This window comes from Pleurodeles waltl, chromosome 3_1 (genome assembly GCF_031143425.1).
Source record: "Pleurodeles waltl isolate 20211129_DDA chromosome 3_1, aPleWal1.hap1.20221129, whole genome shotgun sequence".
NCBI classification, from domain to species: domain Eukaryota; kingdom Metazoa; phylum Chordata; class Amphibia; order Caudata; family Salamandridae; genus Pleurodeles; species Pleurodeles waltl.
The window spans coordinates 785,142,655-785,162,779 of record NC_090440.1 but is presented as its reverse complement, the minus strand read 5'-3'; the positions used below and the strand labels follow the sequence as shown (position 1 = coordinate 785,162,779).

The window sequence follows — 20,125 nt, the reverse complement described above, 5'->3', positions numbered from 1 at the left end:
TCAGCTTTCAGGTTCCAGCCTCCTTGTTTGCTGCTTATGAATTATTACATTGGTAGTCAATAATTGACTATCATTCACTATTAGTGCAATAAAAAAGTTGAGCAGCAGGATCTGGAACGGGGCCTTTCTTTGCATCTTAGGTAAGTAACCTAAAAAGTGAAATAAAACGTTTTTATATGTATGTTGTATGCGTGCATGTGTGTGAGAGTGAGTCTGTGTGACAGCATACATGGTTTTATGTGGAACTGTGTGAATGAAAGTAAGTGAGTTAATAAGTATAAGTGAGTCAGAGTAAGAGTGAGTGAGAGAGTGCCAATCAGTGAGCCATGGTAAGAGTAAGCGCAAGAGACTGATTGAAAATTAATGAGTGCAAGTGACTGCAAATAAGTGAGCTAGAGTAAATGGGAATTGTGAGAATGGGTGTGAATAATGAATCTAAGTGAGCATGCATAGATTTTGTTGATTTGCTTGTAAGTCTGCTGTTAGACCTGGCATTCTTCTTGGCTTATAGATGCACCCAGGCAAAATGCTAGCATTGGCATACTGGAGGTAATACTTGCATATGGGATAACCACAACAAAATGCTGGCACTGGAGGTAAATCTTGACATGGGGCATCCGTAGAAAAATGCTGGCACTGGCATACTGGAGGAAATTCTTGGTATAGGTGGCAGCACTGGCAGAATGCTGGGGCTAGCACATTGGAGGAAATTCTTGGAATAAAGGAGGATCACGTGGCATATGTCAGGGGCATCCATGACAAAATGATGTTCCTGATATATCAGACGTAATTTTTAACGTATGGGTCATCCATGGTACATGGAGGGCAGTAATGCAAAAATCTGGCACAATGTATGTGATGTTTAGGCAGAAGAGGCACCCATGACGAAACGCTAGCCTTACAAATGGAGGTAATATTTGACATACACAGGCACCCACAGGACATTTTAAAAACAAAATGGGGTCAATTCAATTCATGGGGACTGTCAAGTTTCATTTGTTTGGCGCACCGTAAGGGAACTTGAATATTTAACAAGTGTCTTTTCAGAGCCTATGGTTTTTTAGCAAATTTGTATGAAATCTATGCTTTTAAAACAATATTAAAGCCCATTTCTTTACCTATTTTCTCAGAGGAGAGAATCCCACCTACCCCACAAACCTCACCCCCAAGAAGATGTCGAACTCACTTATGTCACTCGCTTCCTACATTTCAAGTAAATGTTTTGTTGACATATCATGGGTTAAAGATCACATGATGTCACTTCCTGTGATTCCATTAAGGACAAAGGGTGTATATAACATCCTGTTACCCCTGGGATTTTGTTGAATCAACTCCATGCTTACAGTCCACATAGCTGTGATTTGAACTTGTGCATTTTCGAATGGAAAGTGTATCCAATATATTAGATACACTGCATGCAAACAATAAATTGAAAATACATAGGAAATTCAGTCTGGTATTTCATGTGCTGGAAGCATCACACACAATGGTAGACTACAGAATGGTTCTGCTCTTTCAATGATACAACACGTTTTAAGCAAGTGCCTTAGAGCTACAGATAACCGACAAATGGGTCATTAAAGAACAGATAAATATGAAAAATGGTGGGCTTAGAGAGCGTTTGTGACTTACGATGATTGCTAATATGATGTGCTCTGTTCAGAAGTTCATTTTAAAAATAGCAAGAGTGCATTTTTCAAAGATATTTTTCAATGGGACTCACTGGTGCCAGCATCATTTTTCAAGATTATATAATCTTTAGAAGCGAGCGGCATCATTTTGAGTTTGTTGGAATAGGTACTCAGTCAAAAATGTAGCGATGTCGCATCGGCCATGTTTTAAACACATTATAGTCTATAGCAATTGTAGTGTGGTGGAGGGGACACATGTTTTGACATGGTACAATGTCTGCCAATTACTACATGAAGCACTAAATGGAACACAGTGCAAATAGTTAAAAAACAAATAATTGATACTCTTTCACTGCAATCCACAGTAAATATAAAGCCTAATATGCATATGAGACATTAGCACACTGTTATGTGTCTCATATATGTGTCCTAACATTTAGCGAGAGCTTCCTAGCAACTATCTCTGCAAAGATAAAACACAAGTTCAACAAATTGGGTCGCACAGCAGCCAGCACCGGCAAGGATAGGGAGCATAAAGCACCAACATGGGATCTGTGCACCACAGAATAAACAGGCTATGTGGAGTGTTCTATATAGGAGCAGCAGGAACTCAGTGGCCTACTTGCCAATTGACCAGATTCAGACGAGAGACTCACAATTTGTTAAAACAAAAGTGGCTTTCCTTTGGTTGTCTCCAGTCTGAATCTGCCTCTCCTTCAAAAGAAGCCAATTAGGAAATACAATATCCTGACTATCTTTTTAAAATCTCTCACGTTCCACTTCAAAAATGTAGCCAAGCAGTTGCAGTGGCTGCCTCCCACGACCCACAAGCTAATGTGACATATCTTGGGGTCCAAGCATGCAGATTATGTGGAGGCACAGAAGACAAGATAAATTTGAAGAACACAAAGAAGTAAAGTTATGTGAAACACAGTACCCCTTAAAAAAGAAATGTGGGTTGTGTGCTTCTCTCTGCAAAGAAGGGGCATGACACACAACAAACAAATAAAAGAGTAAACAGTGAATAAAATAATAAGTATCTGAACATCACCAGGAATACAATGGTGGATACAGTGGATACAATGAAATCACCTAAAACTGCATTTCACTCAGAATGAGAAGCACACAAGCAGCCTTGGCAAATTACTCTCGATTCAAAGTGGATTGCCTGCTCGTCTGGATTCAAGCCTGCAAATCTATTATCACCCCCACCTCCGCCGCCCCTGGCCTTCCAACACCAAAGAGTTTTATTTTTCCACCACTTTCACTTTAAAAGTCACACATATGATTGTTCGTTGAACTTTTGACGTACGACTGATTACAGTAACTGTCCTGTCAGGGTAGTTTTTAGTTAAAGTAGATGTGTGGATTTAAAGGCAACTACATCACAATGCATTAAATGTCCACATTCCAGCTTCCTCTCCTATTACTCATTGACGTTAAGCTTGTCTTTCACCACGTACAGTGTTCCACTGCCTTTCGTCGATGTTCACACTACAAAAATACCATATACATCCACAAATGCGACGTCAATTGGCTCTCATACATATAGGGGCCCAACACCAGCAAGAATCAGAAAAGCATCTGTAACCACTTAAACAAACCAGCATTGGCCCATATCATGCATCAATATTTCAACAACACTCACTACACAATGGCCTGCCTGGTGTGCCTACATCTAAAATCGCTCCTATCTGTGTTAATCATTTAATCTGTCAATAAGTCAACATCTACATCCCCTGAATTTCTCGTTTGTCACATCTGTAAGAAGTACTAGGGTCGAGTTGAGACATTTACCTGCTACTGTTGGCAATTCTACTTGAAGTCAAAGGTCAGTGACATGATTTGCAGATAGGCAATCACTGTTATAATTAAAACACATGATATGGAGTTGTATTTGGGTATGTGCCCGCAGCAGGGAATGACCTCTGTCCCCTCAAGGAGCTCAGGGTGTATTTGCCACTAGGAAGACAAGGGGTGGAAATTATCCACTTGCTCATATGTCAACTTTGTTCAATTTTATGTTGTACATTCCATTAAAAAAATACCGTGTCTGGGCTTTTCCAGAACAAGTCCTCTATTCTTTTACTGACGTTTGGTTATCATCTTCTCAGCTATCATCTTCCGCGTTTGTCGCCAGCTTGACATGATTGAGTAAAAATGACCTACCTGACCTCTTTTTCCAACCAATTAGCTACTCAGCTGCAGCCCATGTCGGTTGTTTATCTGCAGGCAGGAAGCTGCCCTTCAGCGCGCTGTGCGCGGGACACATGGCGCGAACAATCACGCAGGGTTCACCGCTGACATTGTTTTCCAACAGTATGGAAGGAAAGGCAGCGGATGTTTTCAACTCCGCTGTCCTACAGTAGGTTCCAAAGATAATCTGACGCTCACATAGAAAACTCGTCCGTTTAATAATGTTCTCTCTACACAGCGCTTTTGGCCGTGTAAGAATTGAAGGTTTTTGAAAGAAGCTACTCCTTCGTCAGTGTGGGGAAGGAAATTTAACTATTTCAAAATGACATCCTTATTGCACCACGCCGCGCATTACAATAGCATACACAAGACGGCCTGTAAAACAATGTTCACAATGCCACATAGAGCTTCACCTACCAGAGGTACAACGTTGTAACCCCAAGTGGTGTTCTACCAGGGTATAGTGTGCACAGATATTGGGGGCATAATGTTGACTACCACATCACGATAATGTGATACTTGATGTTCGGGCTTCGATTTTTTGCATGATTATATTTTTGCACACAGTATTTTGACATACAACCCTAATAAATGCAGTGCTACACAGACAAGGTTGTTAATTATATCTATAAAACCAGTTTCTCCCAGAAAGCAACTTTTCCTTTACAATCACTCACAAAGGTTCATGCTCTACCGCATCACAAACCCAGACATCAAATTTATTACAAATATTTCGATATAGCATATAGTTCATGTATGGTGCCTTAAAATTTAAAAAACCCTAAGAAAAAGTTTGCAGTTTCATTAATATTTACCTCTCCTGAAACAATATTACACTCTTAAATACGTAGAAAAGCAGTGACACCTTGTGCCGGAAGGGTAAAGAGACAGCGCAGCTTACTTTAACTGGAGAAGGAATGGAGCGCGGTTCTGCTGGTTGTTCCTCATCTTCAGCCGGGGTTGGCATGACGGGTGGTGTGCAGTGAACTGCAAACTGTCCTGAAGTCACCATGCACTGCTGGGAGCGGCCGCTTCTAGTCAACTCCAAATCACAGTACTCGAAGGCCTCTGATCCTCAGACTGCAGGAGATGCCAGAAACACAAATTGCATTTGTTTCAAAATATGTGTGCAAACACAGGGAGCACTTAAAAAAACAAACTGGATTAAAGTTTCAAATGAAAAAACAGTTTTTCTTATTTTTATCTTCGAACTAGATCAGTTATTGTAAAGTGATAGCATGATAGCATGTAATGAACAGTCTGTTTCTGTGTTGTTGTTTCATTACCTCTGAGCTTGTATCTATTACATCAGCATTCTTTCTAAAATATGCATCGCACTGAAGGGGCACAAGTGGGGAAGTGGTCTTGATTCTGTTCTTTTGGGAACGCAACTACAGGTGGCCTTCCAGCCCTTCTCTTCTGGAAGCGTCCAGAAGGGAGAGAATGGGTCTTCATTGCACACATCACTCCTTGAGCCGTCACAAGGGGAGGGCAGCCAGGGCTCTTTGTCCCAGGTTCCATTATTTTTAGGGCCCCACATTCTATTATAACACAGTTTACCACTGTCAAAAGTATGTCTGCAGCTATATTGTCAACCACACCAGGTGGAACCAAATATTGTTTTCCTTTTGCCCACTGTACATGGTTCTTTAACTACAAACTCCTGCTTGGATCGGAAGTGGCCCCAAAAACGTTTGTGCCCCAGATCATACAAGAGCTTCTGACATGCCTGATCACTTCATAACAAGTGTGGTTTATGCTCATTTGAACACACATACAAAAGCCTGGGAGGGTACTTTCCTGGTACCTTGAGCCACAGGCAGTGGTGTAACGTAAAATGATTAGGACACCTGCAGAATATGATGAATCTCCCATATGTCACGGTTAAGTCATTAGCCTTGTGGCGGAATGGTGTCATCCTGAAGCTGGGACTTACGTTACTCCGTGGCCACTGGCTGGCCGTCCTTCTGGGTGTGGCAGCAGAGACCGAAGCCATAGACATCTGCCTCTTTTAAAAAGGATGTTTGTGGTCCCACTCTCTTTAGAACTGCCTCTGGGGGACATTTCAACTAAGTAACACGCAAGACAATGTAGAGTTTGCTGCTACCCACAATTCTTTCACCGTCCTTCTTGCAAAATGCTAGCTATCGATCCATAAGCTTGCTTTCCAGATGCCAACTTCCTCTTTAACTCACCAGCCTTACATACCCGGGGGCTATAATCTCCTCAACTTAATGGAGGTAATGTACTCTTTCCACACTTAACACTGTACACAGAAGGTTATTCTACATTGGCTGCCTAAACTTCGCCTCTCTTCCTCTCAGATATCTTCTAAACAGTGCTATCCTCATGTAGCGTTCTATCCCTTCGGCAACAGAGAGTGAATATGGGTCGCAGGGACCCATCATCTGACCTTGACACACTTGCCTAGCCTCCTTGCCTACTCTTCTTTGTCAAGCTGCAGTCCCAGCGGTCGTTTAGTCACTAGAAGGTGGGACCATGATGAGCAGCAGTTCAGAGGCACGTGCTTTGTGACCCTCCCTCATCAGTACCTCTGACTTCTCTTCTGGGACGAAAGTGAGACTTGGTGAAAGGGGGAGTTTGGCAGTGTAGAGACCTTGGTGAATACCACAGGGGCAACACTGGAAGCCACAGGCTGCTGAGCATCCATCATGAGAGATTTTAAATCGGACAGAGTAGATCTAAAAGGATCGTGTATCTCCGTCATGGACAACGAGGGAAAGCAAAGCTTATCTAAACAAATATTTTTAGCAGAAATACATAAAAAACGAGCACCAAATCAGAACAAAACATGGAGTGGTAATCACCTGAAACACTAATCGCAGGATCAGTCACATAGCTGGGAAGTCTGACAAGGTTAATGGCAGTGATTTAACCAACAATTAAAATGGGAGAACATGCTAAGCGGTTAACCATTTGGAAAAATACATCACATGTAACAGAAGTCACCACTGTAGTGATGTATAGTTCCCAACTCCAATAAAAATGACTGTCAAAATAGAGGCTTCAATATCACGTAAATAAACCTACCCCATTGCAGGCGATAAGGCTTGTAGGAGGCTGGACTGGCTTGTAGTGAGTACCAAGGGGTACTTACACCTTGCACCAGGCCCAGTTATCCCTTATTAGTGTATAGGGTGTCTAGCAGCTTAGGCTGATAGATAATGGTAGCTTAGCAGAGCAGCTCAGGCTGAACTAGGAGACGTGTGAAGCTACTACAGTACCACTTAGTGTCATATGCACAATATCATAAGAAAACACAATACACAGTTATACTAAAAATAAAGGTACTTTATTTTTATGACAATATGCCAAAGTATCTTAGAGTGTACCCTCAGTGAGAGGATAGGAAATATACACAAGATATATATACACAATAGAAAAAAATATGCAGTATAGTCTTAGAAAACAGTGCAAACAATGTATAGTTACAATAGGATGCAATGGGGAAACATAGGGATAGGGGCAACACAAACCATATACTCCAAAAGTGGAATGCGAACCACGAATGGACCCCAAACCTATGTGACCTTGTAGAGGGTCGCTGGGACTATTAGAAAATAGTGAGAGTTAGAAAAAATAACCCTCCCCAAGACCCTGAAAAGTGAGTGCAAAGTGCACTAAAGTTCCCCTAAGGACAAAATAGTCGTGTTAGAGGAATAATGCAGGAAAGACACAAACCAGCAATGCAACAACTGTGAATTTCCAATCTAGGGTACCTGTGGAACAAGGGGACCAAGTCCAAAAGTCACAAGCAAGTCGGAGATGGGCAGATGCCCAGGAAATGCCAGCTGCGGGTGCAAAGAAGCTTCGACTGGACAGAAGAAGCTGAGGTTTCTGCAGGAACGAAAAGGGCTAGAGACTTCCCCTTTGGTGGACGGATCCCTCTCGCCTTGGAGAGTCGTGCAGAAGTGTTTTCCCGCCGAAAGGACGCCAACAAGCCTTGCTAGCCGCAATTCGTGCGTTTGGCGTTTTTGGACGCTGCTGGGGCCCAGGAGGGACCAGGAGGTCGCAAATTGGACCTGAAGAGAGAGGGGACGTCGAGAGAGCCCTCACTGAAGCAGGTAGCACCCGGAGAAGTGCCAGAAACAGGCACTATGAGGATGCGTGAAACGGTGCTCGCCGAAGTTGCACAAAGGAGTCCCACGTCGCCGGAGACCAACTTAGAAAGTCGTGCAATGCAGGTTAGAGTGCCGTGGACCCAGGCTTGGCTGTGCACGAAGGATTTCCGCCGGAAGTGCACAGGGGCCGGAGTAGCTGCAAAGTCGCGGTTCCCAGCAATGCAGCCCAGCGAGGTGAGGCAAGGACTTACCTCCACCAAACTTGGGCTGAAGAGTCACTGGACTGTGGGGGTCACTTGGACAGCGTCGCTGGATTCGAGGGACCTCGCTCGTCGTGCTGAGAGGAGACCCAAGGGACCGGTAATGCAGCTTTTTGGTGCCTGCGGTTGCAGGGGGAAGATTCCGTCGACCCACGGGAGATTTCTTCAGAGCTTCTGGTGCAGAGAGGAGGCAGGCTACCCCCACAGCATGCACAAGCAGGAAAACAGTCGAGAAGGCGGCAGGATCAGCGTTACAGAGTTGCAGTAGTCGTCTTTGCTACTATGTTGCAGGTTTGCAGGCTTCCAGCGCGGTCAGCGGTCGTTTCCTTATCAGAAGGTGAAGAGAGAGATGCAGAGGAACTCGGCTGAGCTCATGCATTCGTTATCTAAAGTTTCCCCAGAGACAGAGACCCTAAATAGCCAGAAAAGAGGGTTTGGCTACCTAGGAGAGAGGAAAGGCTACTAACACCTGAAGGAGCCTATCAGCAGGAGTCTCTGACATCACCTGGTGGCACTTGCCACTCAGAGCAGTCCAGTGTGCCAGCAGCACCTCTGTTTCCAAGATGGCACACTGGAGGAGCTCTGGACACCTCCCAGGGGAGGTGCAGGTCAGGGGAGTGGTCACTCCCCTTTCCTTTGTCCAGTTTCGCGCCAGAGCAGGGGCTAAGGGGTCCCTGAACCGGTGTAGACTGGCTTATGCAGAATTGGGCACATCTGTGCCCAACAAAGCATTTCCAGAGGCTGGGGGAGGCTACTCCTCCCCTGCCTTCACACCATTTTCCAAAGGGAGAGGGTGTCACACCCTCTCTCAGAGGAAGTTCTTTGTTCTGCCATCCTGGGCCAGGCCTGGCTGGACCCCAGGAGGGCAGCTGCCTGTCTGAGGGGTTGGCAGCAGCAGCAGCGGCAGTGAAACCCCAGGAAGGGCAGTCTGGCAGTACCAGGGTCTGTGCTACAGACCACTGGGATCATGGAATTGTACCAACAATGCCAGGATGGCATAGAGGGGGCAATTCCATGATCATAGACATGTTACATGGCCATATTCGGAGTTACCATGGTGAAGCTACATATAGGTAGTGACCTATATGTAGTGCACGCGTGTAATGGTGTCCCCGCACTCACAAAGTTCAGTGAATTGGCTCTGAACAATGTGGGGGCACCTTGGCTAGTGCCAGGGTGCCCTCACACTAAGTAACTTTGCACCTAACCTTTACCAGGTAAAGGTTAGACATATAGGTGACTTATAAGTTACTTAAGTGCAGTGTAAAATGGCTGTGAAATAACGTGGATGTTATTTCACTCAGGCTGCAGTGGCAGGCCTGTGTAAGAATTGTCAGAGCTCCCTATGGGTGGCAAAAGAAATGCTGCAGCCCATAGGGATCTCCTGGAACCCCAATACCCTGGGTACCTCAGTGCCATATACTAGGGAATTATAAGGGTGTTCCAGTAAGCCAATGTAAATTGGTAAAATTGGTCACTAGCCTGTTAGTGACAATTTGAAAGTAATGAGAGAGCATAACCACTGAGGTTCTGGTTAGCAGAGCCTCAGTGAGACAGTTAGGCACCACACAGGGAACATATACATGCACACCTATGAGCACTGGGGCCCTGTGTGACAGGGTCCCAGTGACACATACATATAGGCCACAAACCTATGAGCACTGGGGTCCTGACTAGCAGGATCCCAGTGACACATAACAACCATACTGAAAACATGGTGTTTTCACTATGAGCACTGAGGCCTGGCTATCAGGATCCCAGTGAGACAGTGAAAACAGTGACAAACACCCTGACATACACTCACAAACAGGCCAAAAGTGGGGGTAACAAGGCTAGAAAGAGGCTACCTTCTCACAAGGCTAAATATAAAAATGGTTTCAACAAAAGTGAGAATAATTCAGCCTGCCTTGTTCTAGTACTGTGCTCGGTCTCAGTCTCCAGCAGAGACATTGTGGTATTAGATTTTCAAGGCGCTAATAGATACTAACTCACCAGCATGTAGATGGCACAGGTTGGATAACGAGCGATGGACAGACATCAGAGGAATTAGAGCACTCATGGAGGATGAAAGGATGACATTTCTCTCAATACACTGAGACCTTGAAAAACAAGAATTTGCAATGCAACAGGTCTCACATTTACTTGAGTTGGAGCTATTGGCATTGTACATTTATAACTAAACTTATTTTACCACATTAATTGGTCAACCCTGTCGCATAATTTGGTCCTTTCTGCCACACAATTCCAGTGGCCTTGCATATAACTAAAGGGCTAGTATGCCTACTGGAATATTTTTTCAAACAAGGCCCTTAAAACACAAACTACTCCCAGGTGCAAAACAAAAGTTCCAGCCATAAGAGAGCTTACAAATACATTGAATGTTGGATGGGTTATTATTTTGGGGTCCCCACTAACCTAGTGTGGGGACCCAGAGATGATCTAGACAGAAAGAGCACATTGGCGTGAACGTTTTTGTGATGGTCCCATTGTCCTAGGACTGGAAACACCCAGAACAATGAGTCCTAAACCACAAAGTCCTGGAAAACTAAAGTGAAACAACGGTTTCGTTTTCCACAACTTCCTTGTTTTAGGGCCTTAACCACGCATGTGTGAACCACGTACATGCATGGTTAAGGCACAGAAGAAGGGAGTTGACGCTGTCAAGGAGGAGGTAAGTTGGGCTGGGACTGGGGCTGTTTTTATGGGGGTGGGGTGGGGGGCTCGGATGATTAGGGTTTAGGGGCAGGGGAGGGGGGTCAGGGTTTAGGTTTTAGAGGTGGGTTGGGGGTTGCAGTGCTTTAGGTTTTGGGGGAGGGGGTGGGGACTCGGGGTATTCTTAGTTTTTGGGAGTGGGGTGGGGGCTCGGGGTGATTAGGGTTTAGGGGCGGGGTCAGGGTTTAGGTTTTAGGGGTGGGTTGGGGGGTTGGGGTGCTTTAGATTTAGGGGAGGGGGTGGGACTCGGGGTATTCTTAGTTTTTGGGGGTGGGGTGGGGGCTCGGGGTGATTAGGGTTTTGGTGCAGGGGGTCAGGGTTTAGGTTTTAGGGGTGGGTTGAGGTGCTTTAGGTTTTAGGGGAGGGGGTTGGGGTTGTGGTAATTTTGAGGTGGAGGGTTGGAGTGGTTGTGGGGGTGGGGGGTCGCGGTAATTTTTTGGGGTGGGGGGCCAGGGGGGACGCATGCTGGAGACGTGCATGCTGATCACTAATGCCTTTACCAGGAATGTCTTTACAACGAAAAATCGTTGTTAAGGTATTCGTGGTAAAGGCATTAGTGATAACAACGAGGTCGTTGTTCCAACCTCGTTGTTAAGCCATGGGTGGTTGAAGCACTCGTTGTTTTAACATATAACCTCCTAGGACCCCCACGGACTGAGTTATGGGCAAAAATGTTTTGTAAAAGAATACTTGCAAACCATTATTGGGCGAGCTTTCGAGTGCTGCAAATATTGTAGACTGTAATGCCCAGAACAGCCCCTAGAGACACCACAATAAAAATAGCATTTATAAGACACATGATCATGTAACTAAATAGTTAGCCGCTTAAGGGAATAACCACATGAAAAGAAAATGGCAGAAAATAATGCGTTGCAAGTCTATATTTAGCCCCTTCAGGGCATAGTACATTACACATTTTCAGTGCTGGCATGCCTAATGCAACAATATTACAAGCAAGGCCTTTGAAACATTAACTACTCTCAGCTGTAAAAAAAAAAAAAAAAAAGAAAAGTTCCAGCCACGAGAGTGCTTAAAAAGACACTGAATGGTAAGAGGGTTTTTAGTTTTGTGGTCCCCACTAACCTACGGTGGGGACTGAGAAATGATATAGAAAGAAAGAGCACATTGTAGTGAATGTTTTTGTGATGGTCCCTTGGTCCTAGTATCCCCACAGGCTGAGTTACAGGCAAAAATGATTCATAAAAGAATGCTTGCAAAGTATTATGGGGCGAGTGTCCAGAGTGCAGTGAATATTGTAGTATTGGCTCTCCCGCTGTGTCGGGAGAACTGCTTTGAGGATTTCTGTGATCTTTATGTAAAACACTTATCAATTACAAGTGTTTTTGTGAAAGTTATGGAGCGTGAAGGGTAGAGCCAAACTAAATTACTCTGATTAGGTAACAGTGTGAACAATGTGAGCAGCGCTTCCATACCGCCGATGGAGTTTGCACTACTGTTCTGTGCTGTGAGCACCATGGCCGCCACAAAGCACAAAGGGGAGAAACAAAAAAAATAGCTGTTATAAAGCACGAAGGAGAGAGACAAAAAAAAATAGTTTGCCCACGCTGAAGTATATTGGCAGTTGTGCAATAATCCATGTAACAGGGTCAGTCTGCAAGGCGGTAACAAACCCCACCCCCGAGATGGGACAAACATAAAGCATTTACCAATGACTTCAATGGAATTTTGAAAGGCAAGCCCACAAATGAGTAAAAGTGATGGGCATGAGATTAACGTGGTTAAAAACCCACAGAATACTTACAACAGGTCAAAAAGTGCTTGCGCGCTTGACCTAACAAGTGAGTGCTTGGTTGTGTGAAACAGATGCAGACTACAGAGCTACACAATCTGTATGTGAGTCAGACTGTTCACAACTGGTCTAAGAGCTTTTGCTCACGATGTACAACCACCTCCAACTCTTCGCACACTGTAAAGCATTGATGTTGGCCAGACTCAACATATTATCAGTCATGGAAATAAAGAGCAGATGGATAAGAATAACCAAGAATACAAGGAAATGCTGCTATTGTGCAGATAGATGAAAACACTTAGGCCCTCATTATGACATTGGCAGTAAATGCTGCTTACCGCCACGGTAACGGCTGCCAACATACAGCCGCAGTGGCGAATATCTATTCGCCATATTATGACACACACACACCAATCCGACAGAATACAACAACATACACAAATCCGCCAGCCCAAAGGTCAGTGCAAAAGTGGCAGACCCAACACCCATATCGTTACGCCAACAAAACAACGTCCATCACATTGTGACCCACGAATCACCACGGCGGACATTCAACGGCGGTAAACCATTTTCGGCACATACTGCTGCAGTCAGAATGGACACCCACATACAAAACAACACCACATTGACCAATACTAAAAATACACACCTGACACTCATACACACACCACACCAATATAACACCCACACCCACATTACCCACAATCCTTTACCAATACAAATCATGGCCACCGGACTGACACCAAGACCACTGCAACAACTAGATACCCACCACTTACACCCATACATCCCTCACGCACCCCACATCAAACACCCCACCGAATTACTCAACACACTCTCACCAACACACACCACACAACACCCATGTCCCCCACAAAGGCACCCCCGTTTCACTGATGAGGAGTTAAGGGTCATGGTGGAGGAAATTGTAAGGGTAGAGTCACAGCTATTTGGAGCACAAGTACAGCAGATATCCATTTCCAGAAATATGGAGCTATGGCGGAGAATCGTGGACAGGGTGAACGCCATGGGACAGCATCCAAGAGCAAGGAATGACATTAGGAAGAGGTGGAAAGACCTACTGGGGAAGGTACGTTCCATAGCAGCAAGACACCAGCTCGCCATCCAGAGGACTGGCGGTGGACTCCCACCTCCTCCCCCACAGCTCACAGCATGGGAGGAGCAAGTCATGGCATTACTGCATACTGAGGGACTCACTGGAGTAGTCGGAGGACTGGACACTGGTAAGTCAACAATTACCACTTATCACACCCCATACCTGCATGCCATGTCACACCCTCACCCTCACTCCCATCACTCCACCCCATCCCACATACTGCACCTACACATATCCCTAACCCTAATGCCAAGCCCTATACCAATGCATGAACAGCCCTCCCAGCCCTGCATGGACACCCATCACAAAAGCATACACAGCATAGGGAAACTAACAATCCCACAATACATCACCATACACATGCAAAAGGTGGCAGGGTAACACCAATGATAGAGAGGAAGCCAGGGATGCACAGTATGTCACACACATGAAGCATAATACATCACCTACATCCCCACAGGTACCCCAGCCAATGTCAGCAGAGAGGAGGTGCCACGACTATCCAGTCCCCCAACAGAAGATGCCCCCAGTGATGACAGTAACTCTGGACTTCAGGATCTGGATGACCTACCTGGCATATCAGGGACCACTGAACAGCTGGTCGCCCAAACCCACTCACAGACCACCACAGAGCCTCCCCCTTCAGTGTTCACCACCACAGCACCCACCAGCGTACCCACACCTCTGTCCCCAGGACACATCAATCAGCAGTGTGCCCACCTGCACAGGGACCCCAGGCCACACCTCGCCCCCAAGACAATCAGGGACCTGGGGTCAGTGCTACACCGTTCAGGGGACAGACGCACAGGCCAACAGGGGCACTAGGAGGTCTGCTGTGTGCCAGAGGGAGGAAAGGACCAGGGAACTGACCCTCTGGGAGGCACTCTCTGAGATCCAGTTAGCCTACCAACATTCCCAGGAAACGATGGGCCAGATCCTTGACAACATGCAGGAGAACAGGCGGCTGCAGGAGGGACAGTATCAGGGGATCAGGGAGGACTTGCAGGCCATCAACAACACCCTGATCTCCATAGCAGTGGTGCTGGCAGGCATGGTCAACATCATGAGGGAAGCAATAGCACAGCAGTGGGCCCCTACCCCTAGCCAGTCCATTGAACAGCCCTCCACGTACGCTGCAGCTAGTGGGCAGGAGGCCCCACCGCAGGACCCACAGGCCCCCAGCATCCCTCCCACTGCAGAAGGTGAACTACTCCACAAACATTTCCTGCAACCCAGACAGAAGCCAAAGACACTTGCCAAGACCCCTGCCAGGAAATGAGACTCTCCTGATTGTCCCCCTTGTGTCCCACTCAGTCACCTTGTCCTCTTTGAACTGTTGTTGCTCCCCTTCCAATGGCCCATTGGACACTGCACCTGTGCTTCAAACAGACTGGAACAATAACCTGGACTATCCTCCACCATCACCCCACTCCATTCCACTTTCCCCTCAATTTCTTAGCGCTACAATAAACACCTTGAACACAAATTGACTACTGTATTTTATGTATTGAAAATGTGTATTTATGGAAACAGTCACATCTAGAGTAAATGAACTGTACACTGTGAGATCATAGAAATAATGACCTGTAGCTGGCTGTAGTCAGCACATCAGTACACAGTTGTTAAATCACCAGCATCTGTAAAATGACAAACCATAGGTGACAATGAGTTGAGATAAAAAGGAAGTCAATGCCATCATGCTACAGCTACACAGAATACACCAATAGTCCTAGAAATGTACAGTTACACAGTCTCACCTGTGTGTCATTGAAAGTACTGAAGGATAACTGTGGTTCTGTTGTCCTCATCCTCATACTCAGCCTCTTCATCCTCACTGTCCTCAGGGTCTACTGCTGCCACAGGGGCATCTCCAGTTCCCTCTTCCTGTAGAAAAGGTACATTGCATCTGAGAGCCAGGATGTGCAACATGCAGCATGCCACTATTATCTGGCAGACCTTCCCAGGTGAGTAGCACAGGGATCCACCTGTTAGATGGAGGCACCTGAACCTGGCCTTCAGGAGGCCAAAGGTCCGTTCTATAATCCTTCTGGTTCAACCATGTGCCTCATTATAACGTTCCTCAGCCCCTGTCCTGGCATTCCTCACAGGGGTTAGCAGCTACAATAGGTTTGGGTAGCCAGAGTCACCTGCAAGTATTGAGGGAGCACATTTAGCCACACACAATCCTATGGGGTTAACACCAGAAGGCATACACTAACATGTAGTGGGTGGGGACCAAGGCTCACCTATTAGCCACACCCTGTGCTTCTGTAGTTGGGCCATCACATTTAGGATGCCGCTATTCCTCAGAACAAAGACATCATACACCGACCCAGGATACTTAGCATTGACGTGGGAGATGTACTGGTCCGCCAGGCACACCATCTGTACATTCAGTGAGTGGAAACTCTTACAATTCCTAAACACCTGTTCATTCTGGCGGGGGGACACAAATGCAATATGTGTACCGTCAATCGACCCAATGATATTGGGGATATGTCCTATTGCATAGAATCCAGCCTTCACAGTGGCCAAATCTTCCACCTGGGAGAAAGGAATGTAGCTGCACATGTGTTTTACCAGGGCAGACAAGACTCTTGCCAGCATGATTGAGAACATTGACTGTGACATTCCTGCTGCCAAGCCCACTGTCACTTGGAAGGAACCAATTGCCAAGAAATGGAGCACTGATAGCATTTGCACAAGAGGGGGATCCCAGTTGGTTGACGGATAGATGAGATGAGGTCTGGCTCCAATTGGGCACACAGCTCGTGGCCTTGTGGCAGGCGGACCACCCACTGTCGGAAACGTGGGAGAACCTGAGATGCTGGGCACGGAAGACCGCAGAGGCCCAGCTGGGGATGGCCTCCCAACAAGGGGGGTGCCCGTTGGACCTGACCCCCATGATGGCCCGCATACTGGCGGTGGCCTACCCTGAGCTGGATGGGCGCTTGAGGGAATCACAGCAGCCACAAAGGGGTGAGTACAGTGGGTATCATTACATATTTTGGCAGGTGGGGTTGGATCCGGGTGGTGTATGTGTGTTAGTGGGTGCCCCTAAAGCCAGGCCAGACATTGCAGCGTGGGTCATCTCAAGGGTAATGGGCGTATGGCAAATACAGGTAACCTAGCTTGTTAGCAGTCCATTTGAGGCAGGGCATCGTGGGTCCCAGGAGTGCTGCAGTTGGCGGTGTGTGGCCCTCATCATGCCTTAGTAACTAGCCATATCACTGGTAGTGCAATGCATAGTGCTTAAGCCTGATCCCTGTGTGTGACAGTGATGTGTATGCCAACTGTGGTCATGGTGCAGTAATTGACCCAGTGTTTCCTTTGTCTCTCTCCCCGCCTTTCTTGTTTTGTCATCCTGTCCTTGTGTGCATTAGCATCATCTGGTGGAGGATCAGGGGCACCGGCGACAGAAGGAGCTGCATCCCACAGGACCCAGGAGGCAGAGTCCACTGACACAGAGGAAAGCAGTGGGACGGAGGGCGAGGGGAGCACCACGGCAGAGACAGGAGGTGACAACACAGACTCTGATAACTCCTCTGATGGAAGCTCCCTGGTGGTGGCACCTCTGTGACAATCCCCAGCTGCAGGTATGGCTGCCATCCCCATACCAGCACCGCCCTCCCAGTAGCCCCTCAGTGAGTTGCCCGTGCCCACTCACCCAGGAGGGTGGGCATCTTTTTCACCCCAGGCACATCAGGGCCTGCCCCATTGAGCCCTGCTGCCCTGAGTGTGGAGGCTATTGACCTCCTGCGATCCATCTCTGTAGGGCAATCAACCATTTTGAATGCCATCCCGGGGCTGGCATCACAGATGCAGCAATGCAATGCATTCCTGGAGGGCATTCACAGTGGATTGGCAGCCCAACAGAGATCGATTCAGGCTCTGGCCTCCTCTCTGATGACAGCCATTGTCTCTGTTTCTACCGCTCCCCCCCCCAACTACTACTTCCCAGTCCCATCCTCCTTAACCCAACCCATCCCAGGCACACATACAGACGAGCATGCACACAAGACAAAACACAGGCAAACACAAGCACCACACTTATCACATAAGAACTCACGCAAACACCATACAGTTGCAGACACGACATCATCCACTGCCTCCACTGTCTCTCCCTCCTCCTCCTCCTTCACCTCCTTCCCAGTCATGTCCACACTCACACCTGCATGCACTACATCAGCATCCACCACCAGCATCACCACACCAAGCAACACACACACCTCACTAGCAGACACCTCAATAACAGCCATGCACGCATCCCCTCTGTCCTCTCCCACCCTGTCTGTCCTCCCCTCATCAGCATACAGCCCATGCACCTGCACCCAAATGCAGCAGACATACACCTCCTGGAACCACTCCCTCTAACTCAACTCCCATCATTCCTCCCTCCTCCCTCCTCATCGTCCCTAAAAAACTTTCCTTGCCCAACTTGACCTCTTCCCTGTCCTGCCCATATGAGCAGGGCACCAAAGACCGAACCCAGCACCTCAGCCAAACAGTCCACGGGGACAGTGGTGGCACCAGCTACTCATGTTGGTAAGGATACCACACCTCCAGGCAAGAAGGGAAAAGAGCCTGCACCTCCACCCAAGAAGGGGAAGGAGCCCGCACCTTCAGACAAGAAGGGGAAGGAGACTGCACCTCCATCCAAGAAGGGGAAGAAGCCATCCACCCCTCCCAGGAAGGTTAAGAAATCCAGTGGTGGCTGGTGACTGAAAGCAGTGGTGGGGCACAAATACAAGACAGAATTGCACCTTGTGAGTGAGCCTCACTACCCACTTATTTCCATTCACCTACTCACCCACTGCCTTTGGTCACCTACCCATTCACTCATCCACACTGTCATCCACTGCCATTCACACAACTCGTATACACAGACACCCACATTTTCTCTGCCACTCAGTCAAGCCCTGCAAACACTTATTCAAACAAACACACATAGCCTCACCCATCCAGTATCAAGCAGTTTCAGTGATAAAAGCTACCCTTTTATTTGAGCTGCAGATTACATGTTTAATATGACATATCACGTCATTAGTCTGCAGAAGAAATAAAACAAGCATAACTAGCCATGATAAATTACTGGAACCATTACTGCCTTTGAGAGACGAAATCACTTACAGAGGCAGTGAAGGGAAGGGACAGGAGAGCTGAGAGAACAGATTTTTTTCTTATTGTCTGTAAAAAAGATAGAGCTCCAACTTACTTGTGTGCATGGTTGTCTTTGGCATATTTATGACTTGAAGTCTTCAGGTCACACTCCTGTCTCCCAGAGAGCCCTAGATGAAGTTATTTATTGTATTTATTCAATTTCTCTGCCACAGACTCCTTCTAATCAGGAAAAGGGGATTTCTTTTGCGCAATGCCACATTCTCTTAATAAAATGTGACCTCTGGTAGCATGCTTCTCAACCGACCCTTAACCATTTCGTCATAGAGTGGGGCGTGGTCAGTAAGGCCTTCTGATCACACCCCATCATTTGAGTATATAGGAAATGGTGGAGTAATAATATCTGAGTGGCATGAAGTTTTTAGAAACCCGGGCTGAACAGAAAAATGCTCCAGGCTGTTTACTATCAGCGCTCCTGGTGGAGGAGGGGATAAGCCAGGAAGGTCACTGCGTTCTGAGAAAATGTAAGGGCTTTGCGTGGGGAAGCCCTGTCAGCCCTACTGTGCAGCTTTCAGCCACATACTCACACAGGCGCAGTAGGGCTTTTGAAAGTGAACAACTTTTACTCGGAAAATGTTGTGCAGAAAATGTTTTACTTTAATAATGTATTTAAATATATGCTTCACTAGAGAGGCCAGAAAAGGCTAGGGGCGCAGCCCCTTAGCCCTTAAACACCAGCCACCCCTGAAGGAATCCACACCCCATGTAATGGAGGAGACGAAGCCCTGTACTCCAGCGGAGACTGTCAGGGTGACACCTCCACCACCACCAGCGGTCACGGAGCCCCCACTGACAGCTGAGGAAGTGCAGCCATTACCACCTGCAGAGGCTGCCCAGGAAGCACCTCCATCCACCACCACACTGCAGCCATCACCAACTGCAGTGGCTTCTCATGAGAAACCTCCATCCACCACCACAATGCAGCCATCACCACCAGCAGACGCCATGTAGGCCACCCTCCAGGGGCTGCTGTACAAGGGGCCCCTTCCAGAATCAGTGGGCAAGTCACCCACCTGAGAGACTGTGGCTTTGCACTCCCCAGGACAGAGCAATGGGCATGTTGCCCCCTCCAGAACCAGTAGGTAAGTCACCCACCTGAGAGACTGTGGCCTTGCACTCCTCAGGAAAGAGCAATGGGCATGTTGTCCCCTCCAGAACCAGTGGGCAAGTCACCCACCTGAGAGACTGTGGCCTTGCAC

At 47.1% G+C, this 20,125-nt stretch overlaps 1 protein-coding gene across 1 annotated transcript in view; it reads right to left on the bottom strand.

Moving 5' to 3' along the window:
• Positions 1 to 20,125, bottom strand: part of IRAG1 (inositol 1,4,5-triphosphate receptor associated 1) — a 547,704-nt gene that overhangs the window by 403,354 nt on the left and 124,225 nt on the right. Inside the window, exon 2 of the mRNA XM_069223615.1 lies at positions 4,729 to 4,907. Coding sequence (XP_069079716.1) covers positions 4,729 to 4,839 — 111 coding nt within the window. The 5' untranslated portion in view covers positions 4,840 to 4,907. The remainder of the gene's footprint in view (positions 1 to 4,728; positions 4,908 to 20,125) is intronic.